This window comes from Caretta caretta, chromosome 8, assembly GCF_965140235.1.
Source record: "Caretta caretta isolate rCarCar2 chromosome 8, rCarCar1.hap1, whole genome shotgun sequence".
Classification (NCBI taxonomy): domain Eukaryota; kingdom Metazoa; phylum Chordata; order Testudines; family Cheloniidae; genus Caretta; species Caretta caretta.
Genome location: NC_134213.1, coordinates 1,597,990 through 1,611,411, shown reverse-complemented (window position 1 = coordinate 1,611,411; position 13,422 = coordinate 1,597,990). Strand labels below are relative to the sequence as shown.

The following is a 13,422-nucleotide window of genomic DNA, read 5'->3' as shown; positions in this document are numbered from 1 at the left end:
GCCCGCATGCTCCAAGCCTGGCCCCCCGGGAGCTCAGATACACCCCCAATGCCCCGAGCCTGGCCCCTGCCCCGGCCCTGCCCCCGGGAGCTCAGATACACCCCCAATGCCCCGAGACCGGCCCCTGCCCCGGGAGCTCAGATACACCCCCAATGCCCCGAGACCGGCCCCTGCCCCGGCCCTGCCCCCGGGAGCTCAGATACACCCCCAATGCCCCGAGACCGGCCCCTGCCCCGGGAGCTCAGATACACCCCCAATGCCCCGAGACCGGCCCCTGCCCCGGTAGCTCAGATACACCCCCAATGCCCTGAGACCGGCCCCTGGGAGCTGAGGTACAGCCCGCATGCTCCAAGCCTGGCCCCCCGGGAGCTCAGATACACCCCCAATGCCCCGAGACCGGCCCCTGCCCCGGCCCTGCCCCCGGGAGCTCAGATACACCCCCAATGCCCCGAGACCGGCCCCTGCCCCGGCAGCTCAGATACACCCCCAATGCCCCGAGACCGGCCCCTGGGAGCTGAGGTACAGCCCGCATGCTCCAAGCCTGGCCCCCCGGGAGCTCAGATACACCCCCAATGCCCCGAGACCGGCCCCTGCCCTGGCCCTGCCCCCGGGAGCTGAGGTACAGCCCGCATGCTCCAAGCCCGGCCCCCCGGCAGCTCAGATACACCCCCAGTGCCCCGAGACCGGCCCCTGCCCCGGCCCTGCCCCCGGGAGCTCAGATACACCCCCAATGCCCCGAGCCTGGCCCCAGCCCCCCAGGAGCTCAGGCACACTCCCCACGCCCAGCGTCACTCACAGGCTCTGCTCCGACTGGTGGCTCTCGGGGTTGAAGCGGTACGATGGGAGGTGTTCGATGTCTGCTTTGGTGAGGCCCCGCGGCTTGGCCTCGCCCAGCCGCTCAGCCAGGTTCAGCAACGCCTGGGGGGCGGAACGGGGACACACAGCTCAGCTCCCCTTGAAACCCCATGCACAGGTCCCCAAGCCCCCCTGTCCAGGGGCCAGCAGCCCCTTCCCCAGCCCTCATCTGAGGGGTCCCAGCAGAGCGCCTACCCCTTCCCCGAGTGTCTGCCCCACACCCCCACGGCAAGATTCCTCCCCAGCGGGCAGCCGAAGTTCCAGCAGGAGAGGCTGGCGCACCTCGTAATTCTCCATCTCCACATCGTCCACATCCAGGTCGAGGCTGAGCGTGGGCCCCACGGCCGACGGCGACACGGGGAGCATCGAGCTGGGGAGAGAGGGGGCGGGGCAGTTATCCAAGAGCAGCGGGACCCTGCCGGATGTGTGTCGCACTGGGGAGGGGAGAGGGGCTTTTCCAAGGAACCACAACCCAACCCCCCACCCCCACAGCCCCCGGCGCAGCAGGCACCCCCTGGCGGGGCAGAGGCCTGACACCTGCCCCTGGGGGTGCGAGGGGACCCAGCCCCGCAGACGCCCCCCGCGGGTACTCACAGGAAGTACGGCAGGAAGCTGGGGTAGTAGGGGGGCGGCGGCGGCGGGGGGGGGGGGCGGCAGGGGCTGCTGCAGTCGGTATCGCTGGGTACTCAGTCGTCGTGGCATCATGGGCGGGTATGGCTGCAGGGAGAGAGCACGGGGCCAGGTGAGTGGCCCCTAGCCGGGAGGGGCACACCCGGCCCGTACCCCACCACACAGACTGGGCAGAGGGGGAGCAGCTGCCCCAGGCAGCCAGCGCAGGGGATCCGGGGCCCCAACTCCACCGAGGACACCCCTGCTTCCCACCAGCACGGCCCTGTCCCAGCTCCTCTCTGGGGGTGCGGCTGCGTTCCCCGAGCTCAGAGCCCTGGGGGGGAGGCTTCCCCCACCCCAGCCGCCCCACTCCCCACGCGGGGACTTACCACGCCAAATGGCAGATCTTGGTGCAGCGGGTCGTGGGGGAGGTAATGCAGTGGGACGGAGGGGGACAGCGCTGGGGCGTGGGGAGAGGGCGGGTAGGCAAAGCCTCCAATGGGATGCTGCTCCCCTCGCAACTCCACTTCATTGTCTATCCTCTGCAGAGGCTGGCGGGGGTGGGGAGAGAGAGCGTGAGTCAGTTACAGGGGTCCCTGCTGTACACAAGGGGCCGGGAGGAGGGGGGCTCAGTGACAGGGGACCCTGCTGTGCACACGGGGCCAGGGGCCGCTCTGCCCTGCCAGCGAAGCCCCCATGGGGATTGGCAGCTCACACAGACACCACCCTGCAGGAAACCTTGCCCTCCCTCCCACCTGCTCCAGACACGAGTCCATCCCAGGAGCACGGCTGCAGCGTGGGCACTGGCCTGGCAACACGAGCCCCAGAGGTCACCGTGCCCGCCCTGCCCTGCCGAGCTTGCCAGGGCCAGAAGTGCCCCTGCCCAGCGAGGCTGCACGCCAGGCAGGGACCCCGGGGGGCAGACTCACCCCAGCCCATTCCATAGCCACAGGGTCTGCTCCATGGCCAGGAGCCCAGCCCATCCCCCGGCAGTACGCGGACACCGCCCTGTCCCCACACTCACCATGCGCGGGTGCTGAGCCTGCAGCGGCAGGAACTGGCCGAGGGGGGCCATGTGTGGGGGCTGGTGAGGCGGCACTGGTGGGGGTGGGTGCAGGATGTAATGGTCGCTGGAGAGGATGGGCGGGAAGGTCTGGTAGGAGACGGGCAGCTGCTGCATGGCACATGCCTGGATGAGCTGGGAAGGAAGGGAGAGCGCCCGGGGAGGGGAGTGTCAGTCTCCCAGCACCCCACCCTCGCAGAGCCCCCTGGCTGCCCCATCCCCTGATCACCCAGCTGGGGAGGGGACGGGGGCCAAGAGCCACAGGGTTTTGTGGCTGACAAAGGTGTCACAGGTCCAAGCAGCTGTATCCCCGCCAGGCCACTCCCCCAATCTTTCCTTTTCAGGGCTCCGTCCAGAGCTCCTCTTGCTGGTTACCGGCCCCGCTCCCTCTCCCGCGGCACTTCCCCGCTTGGCGTGCCCAGAGCTCCCGCGCTGGGCCCAGGATGCCGGCTCCCCACAAGGCCCAGGCAGCAGGGGGTGGGCGTCCCGGACTCACCGGGGGCGGGAGGCAGCAGAGTGGGTAATGCTGCCCGCTGAACATCACGGAGCATGCGGGGAGCTGCTGCGTGCTGCACCCGGGGATGTGCTGGCCTGCGTGGATAGGAAAGCCCTGCGTGGTTACCGTGGTCACCGTGTAGGAGAGGGGGACAGGGCCCTGGTGCACCTGCAAAGGGAGACACATGAAGCACCATCAGAGGGGGCTCCTGGCACCAGCCTGCCCCAGCCACAGCTGAGCCCACATCCCCGTGGGGCCCTCACACCAGGTCGTGCGCTCCCGGGCCCAGCCCTGTGGCTCCCAGCACCTTGCCAGCGCAGCCCTTGGCTGGGCAGAGACCAGGCACGGCCCCTGGCAGGAGCAGCTCGAGGTGGGGCGAGGGGCTCCCCCCAAAAACAGCCTCTCTGGGCACCCAACCCTTTGGCACTGGGCATCTGCATGAGCAGAGGGGGACACGCCACAGGGCATCAGAGGACATCGCCCCATGGGTCATTCACCCAACAGCCCCGGGACCCTGGAGCTCAGCCCTTCCTGCAGGGGACGGGAGGCTGCCGAGCCGATTCTGGGCGAGCCAGGCAGGCACGGGGTCTCCAAGCGTGTGCACACGCAGCAGCGCCAGGCACGGCCACAGCACACATCTGGGGGGGTCGGAAGGAGGCCCTCCTGGCGCAGCACCCTGGTGGCTCTGGACACAGATGGCCGCAGGAATTCAGATTCTGGCTGCGGTTAGCTCTTGCTGAATAGCAGCTGGTGCATGGCCAAGCTGGGCCGGCAAAGGCCCATAATCCGGACTCCATGGCCACGCACAATCTCCAGGGAGGAGACACACCCACCGCCTGCGGGGCTGTGGCTGGCCAGGCCAGCGGACGCTCAGTGCCCCTTTGAGAGGGGGCGTCAGTCACACCGGATCGGGGCGCTGGGAGGCCTGCACTTTGCAGTAACAGCCTATCAGTTGGGCCCAGGACTCCCCTAGGGCTCTACACCAGCGGGCAAGTCAAGGGCTCAGCCTCTGCCCAGTTGGGTCCTTGGGCCCCGGCAGGCACCCCAGGAACCTGCGCAGGGCTGGACAAAGCTGCCACAGCAGCATGTCAAAACTTGTCTGCTACCCCCTGGCTCCAGCCCCAGGGACACCCATTGGCACCTGGGTGATAACTGCTGACCTCTGGGACATGGGCCTGTGGGGAGGGGGCTCCGCAGGGACGTCACCCTGGCCCCCTCCCTGGTGGGGAGCTCCAAACCCCTGCCCCTCCTGCCCCCAGGGACAGCGCAGTCCCCATCCCTGCCCTACCTGCTCGTGGAGATCCACCATGAATGGGCTCTGGTGGGGCGGGTGAGCGGCTGGGTGAAGCATTCGTGGCGGCGTGCTGGCGAGAGCGTACGCTCGGGGCTCGTCTACAGGGAGACGCTGCTGCGGGGGGAAGGCAGGGTGCAGGTAGTTCTCATCCTGGGCCAGCAGGGTTTGCAGAGGTCGGTCGCGTCGTCCCCACAGACGCCTGGACGCGGGGCTGTGCGGCCGCCATGGGGAAGGAACAGACCAGGAATGACCTCAGGGCCCTGCAGCTGGCACAGACTGGGCAGTGCCTGGGCCAGCCCCACGCAGACATTACACCCCGGGACAGCAGGGGGAGGGGCTGGCAGGTCTCAGACCACAGCAGCACTGACCATGCGGGGCTGGTGCTGCATGGGACACGTGGGGTCGGAGCAAACCCGGCTAGGAGAGCACCCCCTGGGTGTGCAGAGAGCTGGGACATGAGGTCCCCCCTCAGCATCCCCCGAGGCGCGGCTCCTGCGGGGCTCAGTTGTGAGTCTGCCCGTGAGTGCCAAGTTCAGACCAACACACCTCTAGCCCACCCCATTCCCAGGCAGGGTGAGCCTTGCCTGCCTGGCTGGAGTCGGATACACTGGGGCCGGGGGCGCCCGGCCATGCTTGGCTTTGCCCCAGCAGGTGAGGTCGGCCAGGCCCCCGAGCTGACAAGCCCCCATGCTCTGAGTTCCGGATGCACTGCCATCTGTCCCGCCAGGCTCCTCGGAGGAAACGGGCACAGCCTCAGGCGTGGGCCGTTAGCGTTCCAGGGGTGTCCCCGGGGAACCAGAGCCCGGGGCCATGCTGGTCACGCGGCCAGGGGGGCGCCCGGGACGTTATGAATCACTTCTCCTACCTGCCCACTAAGATCCCAAGCAGCTGCTGGGCGGGCAGGGGAGATCCCCTTCCTCCCACTGCAATGGCCCCAGAGCTCTCCCGGTGAGCCATGGCTGTCCCAGCCCTGCCCATGGAGGAAGCTGAAGGAAAGGCCCTCCTTTGGCGACAGCCAGCAGGTGGTGGCAGGGGCACTCCCGGGCGAGGGAGGGACTGTACCTTCGCCTGAAGTGCTCGGGGCTGCTGCAGGGTCCCCCCGAGAAACGCCGCGGGTTGAAGGGGGCAGAGGGAGGCCGCCTATTGACTGCCAGTTCCCATGGTCGCATTGGTGACGACGGGGAGGCAGAAGGGCGCGCTGGGCCTCAGGCTCCGAGCGGGACGAGACACCAGCACCTCACAGCCTGCCAAGAACGAGAAGGCAGTGAACCCCCAGCCCTGAGGGCCGCCCGGCGCACCCTGCCCAGGGCTCTCCCACCCATAGGCAACAGCACCAGGGGCCTCTGCCCTGGTGGGACCCCTACTTCACGCCCCTCCCGCACACAGACCGTCTGTCTCCATCTCGCTCTCTCCTCTGATCCCCGAGTCCCTGCCCGGCGCCTCCCCCGTGCGCTCTGCTCCACCTGCCCCCCAGGGCTGCCGAGAAACCGACACGCTCCCATTGCTGCTCCCCTCCTGGGGCAGGAGAAGGCGGGGAGTGCAGGGCACAGGCCGTGAGTGCCAGGCCAGCGGTCTACACATGCAGGGGCCCCCCAGCAGGGCGGGGCAGACGAGGGAGAAACGGGAGCGAAGGAGGAGAGGAGGGCACGAAAGCAGCCGTGCCAAGGAGAACCCGGGGGAAGGGGGCTGACCCCCGGCTCACACCCCTGCTCCAGGCCAGCTGACAGTTCAGCAGCACAAGGGCCTGGGCATATTCTAGTCAGCGTGGTAATGATGCAGTTAACAGCTGGGCCGGCAGCGCGGGTGCCCCCAGCGGTGACCCCGACGGCCTCCTGCGAGGGGCTGGGCAGCTCTCACTCCATGCCAGCATCTAAACCCCTGGGATTAACATTTTTGTAATGCTTTCCCACAATGCCCAGGGCCTGGCAAGGCCAGGCACCCGCCGTACCAGGTTCCCATAGCGTCTGCACCGCTGACAGTCCCAACGGCACAACGAAGCTGAGCGCCGGGAGGGGCCAGCCCCCACCCCCAGCCGCGCCATCTTGCGGGACGTGGCTGGGTTGGGGCAGCGCAGCACGGGCGTGAGGCTGGGCTGCTGCTCACAGCGGGAGGGACGTCACTCGACTAGACAAGCCTCCGGGCGCCACCGGGGACAGGAGCCGACCTGCTGCCACCGGGTCCTGCTGGGCTCCGGCCCGCGCGCAGGGGGCTGCTCTCCCTGGGGACCCGTGCATCTCGCAGCTAGCGCCAGGGCTCCTGGGTTCTCGTCCCACTTCTGCTACTGCTGGGCCGCGCCTCTCCCCCGCCGTGGCCCTGAGCCGCCTGCCCAAGCGTGAGAGACTCCGGGCACTGGTGTCTATAAAGCGCTTGGGTTCAAACCGCAGGGCGGCGCCTGCCCTGTAGCTATGAGCAGGGGCAGTTAGCGGGCCCTGGCCCCTCCTGGCTGCAATGGTAGAGAGAACCGGAAGGCTACGCCTTCCCCCGCCCACCCAGTGCTGCTCCCCAGCCTGTCAGCACCAAGGGGCTCCCCCATTCTGCCAGCTTGCCCGCTCCACGCTCAGGTGTCACACTGTGGGCCGAGGAGCCTCAGGGAGGCCCCCAGGGAGCTGGGTTCGGGTTTTCTCCACATGGCCGAGCGCGCCTGGCCCAAGCTCCGCAGTAAAGCCTCAGCCGGGCACGGGGCGCTGGCCCGGCTCACACAGCTGCTGGCTCCGCACTGGGGCACACACCTGCTGGGCAGGTGGCTCTCACGGGGCTGAGCCCGCGGCAGGGAGAGAAGGGGGCTCAGCCAGCCACAGCCTCAGCCTCCCCATCCCTGCAAGCACCACAGCTCTGCACCAGCCAGCGCCCCCGGAACGTCCTGGGCCCCTCGCTACGCCAGGCCTGCTGTCGTCACCAGCCCCCTCCACTCCACAGCACCTTCAAGGGCCCCCTATGCAGGCTGCTGCCCGGGACCTGCCCTCCTGCCGCTCAGGTCAGCCAGCTCCCAGGGCTCCACCCCTCTCCCCGGGGACACAGGCACTGTCAGCGTCCCTCCTGGGGGCACCCGGCCCGCCCCATCCCGGGCACCAGCGCAGGGGGGGGATGAGCCTCCACCCTCCCTGCGGCTCCCCAAGAAGAGCAGAGCCCGAGGGGTGCTGTGGGGCAGTCACACCGGGGCTAGGCACTGGTGCGATGCTCCTCCCGGAGAGCCCATTGCGAGAGGGCAGGGACCACGTTCTCCACAAGGGTCTGGAGATCGGGAAGTGTTGACGCCCCCAGGGTGCCACGTTCCCCTTTTACTCCTATCCAGGAGCTTCATTCGTTCCTTAGCTGGCCAGCCGCTCTTTGGGGCAGGGAGCGGCTCTCTCTGCTCTGCGTCTGCACAGCACCAAGGGGCCGGCGGGCAATACAGTGATACACACAATCAACACAAAGGTGAAACAGCATCCCACGATAGGGAGGTGGGATTACTGAAAAACCCTGCTCCCCCAGAGATCACAGGCAGATGTAATCCGCAGGCCCTGTCACTGCTGGCCAAATGAGCAGGGTCCAAAGGCTGCGGACCCCCCCACTGCCAGCTCACACCCTTGGCCACACTAGAGCTCAGTACCGTGTCAGCACATGCATTTCCCAACAGTTCCCAGGGCAGGAAACGCCCCCTAAGAACTTCGACTGAAACCCACCTGCTGGGCGAGGCTCTGCTAGGGCAGCTGGCCCCCTGCAGCTGTCGCTCAGCCAGCCGCCCTCACTGGGCAGGCGCGGACCCCTGACCCAGACCAACCTCTGAAATGTCACACAGAGGCTGGCCTTCCCCCACAGGGGCACCACCCCAGTGCTTCCACGGGGAATCCAGCTCCTGCTCCAGATTCTTAGCTTTAATTTTACATTAGCCCTTCTGGGTGCAAAGATAACCATCCCACTGTGACTCAAGCTTGACCCAGGAATGATGTCTGGCTGAGTCCGCAGACAGCCTGAAGCAAGAGCTGTGAGGGGCATGAGCTGCTCATACACCTCAACCAGCTGTTAACTCTGGAACCTAATAATGGTGATTTAAGTGTCAGTCTCAACTATTTCACTGCTGATCAAAGCACACTGGAAAGGAGAGGGAGGCGCTCAGATGCCTAAATAAAGCAAGGCCACCAATCCAATAGCCCCACTGCCACTCAGGCTTTGGGGAGGAGTCTCATTTTGCCATAACTTTTCCTACCCGCCCTCGATTACAGAGCACTTTCAAGCCCTGCCTAGAAACACCAAGTTCCCTGAACTGTAGGGGCATCCTGAGAAACACATTATACACCAACGAGAGATGAGACGCAGACATGGCACTATCTGAAAGGACTGAGTTTTAGAAGAGGCAGAAAACTATAAAGCGAAGCCCTTTGTAGCTTCAGCTGCGCTGGGCCGCCCAGAACGCCCCGTCCTGACTGCGGAGATTCAAGAACAAAAGGCAGCACTTCCAAGGAGGGGGCGTAATGTTCCCCACCCCCGGGACAGTGCTCCGCGAATAACTTCTGCTCTCTGTGCACCCAAAGAGTCACAGGTGGCAAAGCGTTAGCAATGCAGAGGCAGGCTGGCCAGCGGTTAGTGCACTAGGACCCAGGAGACCCGGGTTCAGGTCCCTGCTCCACCAGTCACCCAGCTTAAGGCCTGAACTCCTGTACATCTCAGGCCCCCCCACACCAGGCCCAACCACCGGGAAAGCGCCATAGTCCTCCAGAGACTGAACTGCTGGCTGCATGCCATGGGCAGAGAACGGGAGCGCTGAGATGCACCAATGCCCGAGGCTCCTGCAACAGCAGGGAAGCGACTTAATGTGAGATAGCCAGACAATCCCAGCAAGCGACCTGAGCCCCACGCTGCAGAGGGGGACAAAACTCCCCAAGGTCCCTGCCAGTCTGAGCTGGGGCAAAACCCCTTCCCGACCCCACACATGGTGATCAGTCAGATCCTGACCATGTGAGCAAGAACCAGGCAGCTGAGAGACAGACTTCCTGGTGCCACCTCAGAGCCCCCGAGGTCCCCTTGTCTGAGAGGGCTCCCCGAGGTTTCAGAGAAAGGAGACAAAAACCCAAACCAGAATACACCGGGCGGGGAGTGGGTTTCCTTCCTGACCCTACAGGTGACCAATGGAAGCCCTAAAACATGAGCTGTTAGAAAGAGAAGACCTAGAATGGCCCCCCAGGCTGCTGACCCCTGCCCCCCCCCCACCAGAGGTAACCCCGCCATACAATCCCACTCATACATCTGTATGAAAGATAATTATGTTGCTCGCCCCCCACTGCTCCTGTGGGGCAGCTGGTCCAGAGCCTCACCCCTCTGCTGGTTAGACCCCTTCTCATTTCCAACCTGACCCCACTCCTGGCCATTTGGCCTGGGACCAGCACTGACCTCTAGCTCCACCAGCCCTGGGCCCTCCCGTTGTTCACCCCCGACCTGCATCTCTGGACAGCAACCAGATCCCTGCTCAGCCCCAGCTTTGCTAGGCTAAACGCATGAAGTGCTTTTTGCTTGTCTCGGAGGACCGGCCCTTCACATCCCGATCACCACCACAGCCCTTCTCTGCACCAGTTCCTGTCTGAATTCATCTTTCCTGGACACGGGTGACAAGAACAATGCACGGTATTCCAGAGGAGGACTCACCAGGGCCTTGTACAACGGCGTTAACACTCCTCTCTTTCTACTGGAAACACATCGCCTGACCCAGCCTAGGATAACACACGCCTTTCTCACAGCCCCATCACGCCGGCAGCTCATGGTCACCCTGTGATCAGCCTACACACCCAGGTCCCCCTCTCCCTCTGTCAGTTCCAACTGAGGAGCCCCGAGCTTAGAGCGCAAAGTCTTGTTACTAGTCTCCAAGAGCATGACCTTGCCCTTGATGCTATTGAACGTCATCCCTTTTCTATTACTCCAGTCCTCAAAGGCATCCCATTCCTCCTGAAGAATATTCCGATCCTCCTCTGTACTGACGATCCCTCCCACCTTTGTGTCGCTGTCCTCACTTGGGCAGTCCCTGCACCAGTTCCCCACCTGTGAAATGGGGATCACACTGTTACCCTGCCTCAGATACTACACAAAGGGAGGCCCTGTAAGTCCCATACACCGACAGAAAACAGCACCCTACATAGACACATTTCATCTGAGCTATCGGGGGGTAGCTATGTTAGTCTGTATCCACAAAAACAATACATCTGTTAGTCTTTAAGGTGCCACCAGTCTCCTTGTTGTTTTCATTTTAGCTGAACATTTCAGGGGGTTCTGAGCCGACAGCTGACCAGCCAGGAATTTCTCCCCCGACCATTCAGAGCTGAAGGTCGGGGCATGTGCTAGTCAACAGCCATTAACTCAAAGATGCACCAACAGCCTGTGTGGTGGCAGAGAGGCCAGAAGTCCCAAGTAATCTCTGCTAGAAACTGCCAATTTATCGGACTCATAGTTATATTTGCCAACCTCCATCTTCCTTTTAGATCAGACCATGGGCCTCTCTCCACAGCAGCAAGGCGCGCAATCGGAGAAAAAACCCCAAGGAACTAGCACAACTCAGCAAGAGAGGCTGCCACAGCTCTGCACAAAATGTGGCCAAACCTCGGAGCTACGAAGCACGTGTCCCACACAAGGGCTCACAGAGGCACTGCTGGGAGTGACTCTCAGGAGACCCAAGGAAGGGCCTTAGCAAGCAAAGAGAACTCGCAGCATTAGAAGCAGCACCGATCAGGCTTTGGGGGATCCAGACTCGCTACTTGCAGGGGGGCCCCTTTACAGAGGTGTGGGGAGCCATGCACACCCTGAGAGACAGCACAACCAGAGCAGGCGCGCAGGAGACCCCAGCAGCCCTGAGTCACCACTCCTGAGGGTGGGTCATAGGAAAGAAAGCAGCACTGGCGGCCAGTCGCCTTCAGTTCACAGGAAGGCCCTCCGACAGCTTCGAGCAGGCCCCAGGGGTCGGGGGATCTCTACGCCCCCAGTGAAGGCTGTCCCCTTCCTTCCTCCTTCCCACTTAATGCTGCAGGCCTCTCCACTCCACCCCCATGGCTAGGCAGGTGTCTCTGCTCCCCTCCCAGCAGAGAGGGCAGTGGGGAGAGCTCCAGGACCACTCCCTACCTGGAGTCCTGGGGGCTCACGCTCAGCCCTCAGTTTGTCGCCCTTCCAGTCCCGTTACTGCTGCCCTTTGCCTTCGCTAACGTGCTTATCCAACATCCAGCTGCCCACACCCCAGCATCTTCCTGGTGCAGCTGCGCCGGACAGCGGGGGCAGAGGCTTACCACCCTGTCACTTAACCTGCAGGATGGTAAAAGCCTCTGTCTACACTACAGAGAGAACCAGGGGCCTATATTCCATTCTTAGCGGCCCCTCCCTCTTTGCCTTGACCACGCCCCCTCCTCCTCCTGCCGTGCCGCAGGGCCGCTCTTTGAGACAGAACTGTACTGTGCGGGAAAACCGCTGCCAAGAACAGAGCCAGACAAGAGCATTCACACCCCCCATCTGGTAGCACAGACCAGCCCTCCAAGCCTCTCTTGGCTAAGGGGAGTCTCCTCCAGCACATACATGCCCTCTGGACCAGCCCCCTAATATCCATCATCACCCCAAATTCTCCACACATCCCCTTGCATTCCAGAGCCTGCCCACCCCGAGGACGTCACCCCAGTACACCCCTGCTGAAATCCTCACCCCATCTCCACAGGCCAAAGGCCCAGCAACTCCCTTCTCGACAGCCTCCCCAAATCCCAGCCCCTGGGCTGCCACCTTCTCACAACCATTTTACCAGCCCTCTTCCCAGACACACCCTCTGCCTCCCCGTTCCCACCCCACCTCGCACTGGGCTCCTCCATTCTTTCACACCGTCTCAAGGTTGTTGTTCCAAGGACCTTCTCCTCCGCCACTCCCACCATCTGGAGAAACCTCCCGCCTGTTTATTTACTCTGCTCCATCTGTTTGCAAGTGCCAGCTGTAACCTCTTCACTCCTGGGTAACTCCCCTTCGTTTCTCTCTGCCCCACCGCCGCTGGCTCACAGACACTGGGGGACGCTGTTTGCAGGAGAGATGATACACAAAGGGGCCAGGCTGTCCCTTTCATTGCTCAGGGAGGAGACTAGAAAAAACCAGGAACTCTCTGGGCTGGTGCTCTGCGGTCACTGCCCAGGGCAGATGCGCACACACCCCGCACCCTTGGGCGCACAGGGGCTGGGGGCGAAGGGGAGTAGAACTGGGGCGGGGAGGGATAGCTCAGTGGGTTGAGCACTGGCCTGCTAAACCCAGGGTTGTGCGTTCAATCCTCGAGGGGGCCATTTAGGGACTTGGGGCAAAAATTGGGGATTGGCCCTGCTTTGAGCAGGGGGTGGGACTAGATGACCTCCTAAGGTCCCCTCCAACCCTGATATTCTATGATTAACTGCACAAGCGCCAAATATCCAAGGGAAGACAACATGGGGGTCTTGCCTCCTGCCCCATACAGCTAGAAACTCCCCAGCCTGGGTCTGGGGGCACCCCACCAACACCTCACCCTGCAGGCGCCCCAGGAAAGGACCCACGCGGCCGAGGAAGCAGCAGGAGAAAGTCAAACTAAGTTTGGGGGTCACCAGGCGCTGCACTTCGCCACCTCCCCCCGGGCACCCCTGGACCCAGCCTCTCCGGCAGCGCCCCCAAATCCACGCCGCCTGCCCAGGAGCGGGGGGTCCCGGGCCGGGGCAGCCGGTGGGACCCCCCCCCCCGCAGCTCAGCCCTGGCCCGGCTGCTGCGAGCCCTGCCGAACGGGGGGGTTCGCGCGGCGGCGCTGGGTTTTCGGGGCGCCCGGCCAGCGCCCCCCCCGGGGCAGGGGGCAGGGCCAGGCCCCCCCCGCGCGTGCCCGGGCGCGGGGACTTTAAGAGCAGCCCGACCCCGGGCCATGTGCTCGGGGCCACACAAAAGCAACAACAAAGGGAGCGGGGCCGCGCGCTGCGCCGAGCCGAGCCGCGCCGAGCCGAGCCGCGCCGCACGCGGGAGCCCCCCCCCCCCCGCGGCACGTGTCGCCTCCGCCGCCCCGGGGCCAGCAGCGGGGCCGGGGGGGCGAGGGGGGGCAGGCGCCGCGGCCGCCGGTGCAAGGACCCCGGGGAGCCCCCGCCCGGCCCTACCTGCGCCCGGGTCCCG

The 13,422-nt window shown here is 64.6% G+C and overlaps 1 protein-coding gene across 1 annotated transcript in view; it reads right to left on the bottom strand.

The window, feature by feature from the left end:
• The window catches only part of RNF44 (ring finger protein 44), a 36,353-nt gene that overhangs the window by 5,450 nt on the left and 17,481 nt on the right, over window positions 1-13,422 (bottom strand). Inside the window, 9 exon segments of the mRNA XM_048860073.2 lie at window positions 797-918; window positions 1,138-1,225; window positions 1,450-1,508; window positions 1,510-1,572; window positions 1,854-2,015; window positions 2,489-2,662; window positions 3,024-3,191; window positions 4,312-4,528; window positions 5,380-5,561. Of these exon segments, the coding sequence (XP_048716030.2) occupies window positions 797-918; window positions 1,138-1,225; window positions 1,450-1,508; window positions 1,510-1,572; window positions 1,854-2,015; window positions 2,489-2,662; window positions 3,024-3,191; window positions 4,312-4,528; window positions 5,380-5,486 (1,160 nt within the window). The 5' untranslated portion in view covers window positions 5,487-5,561.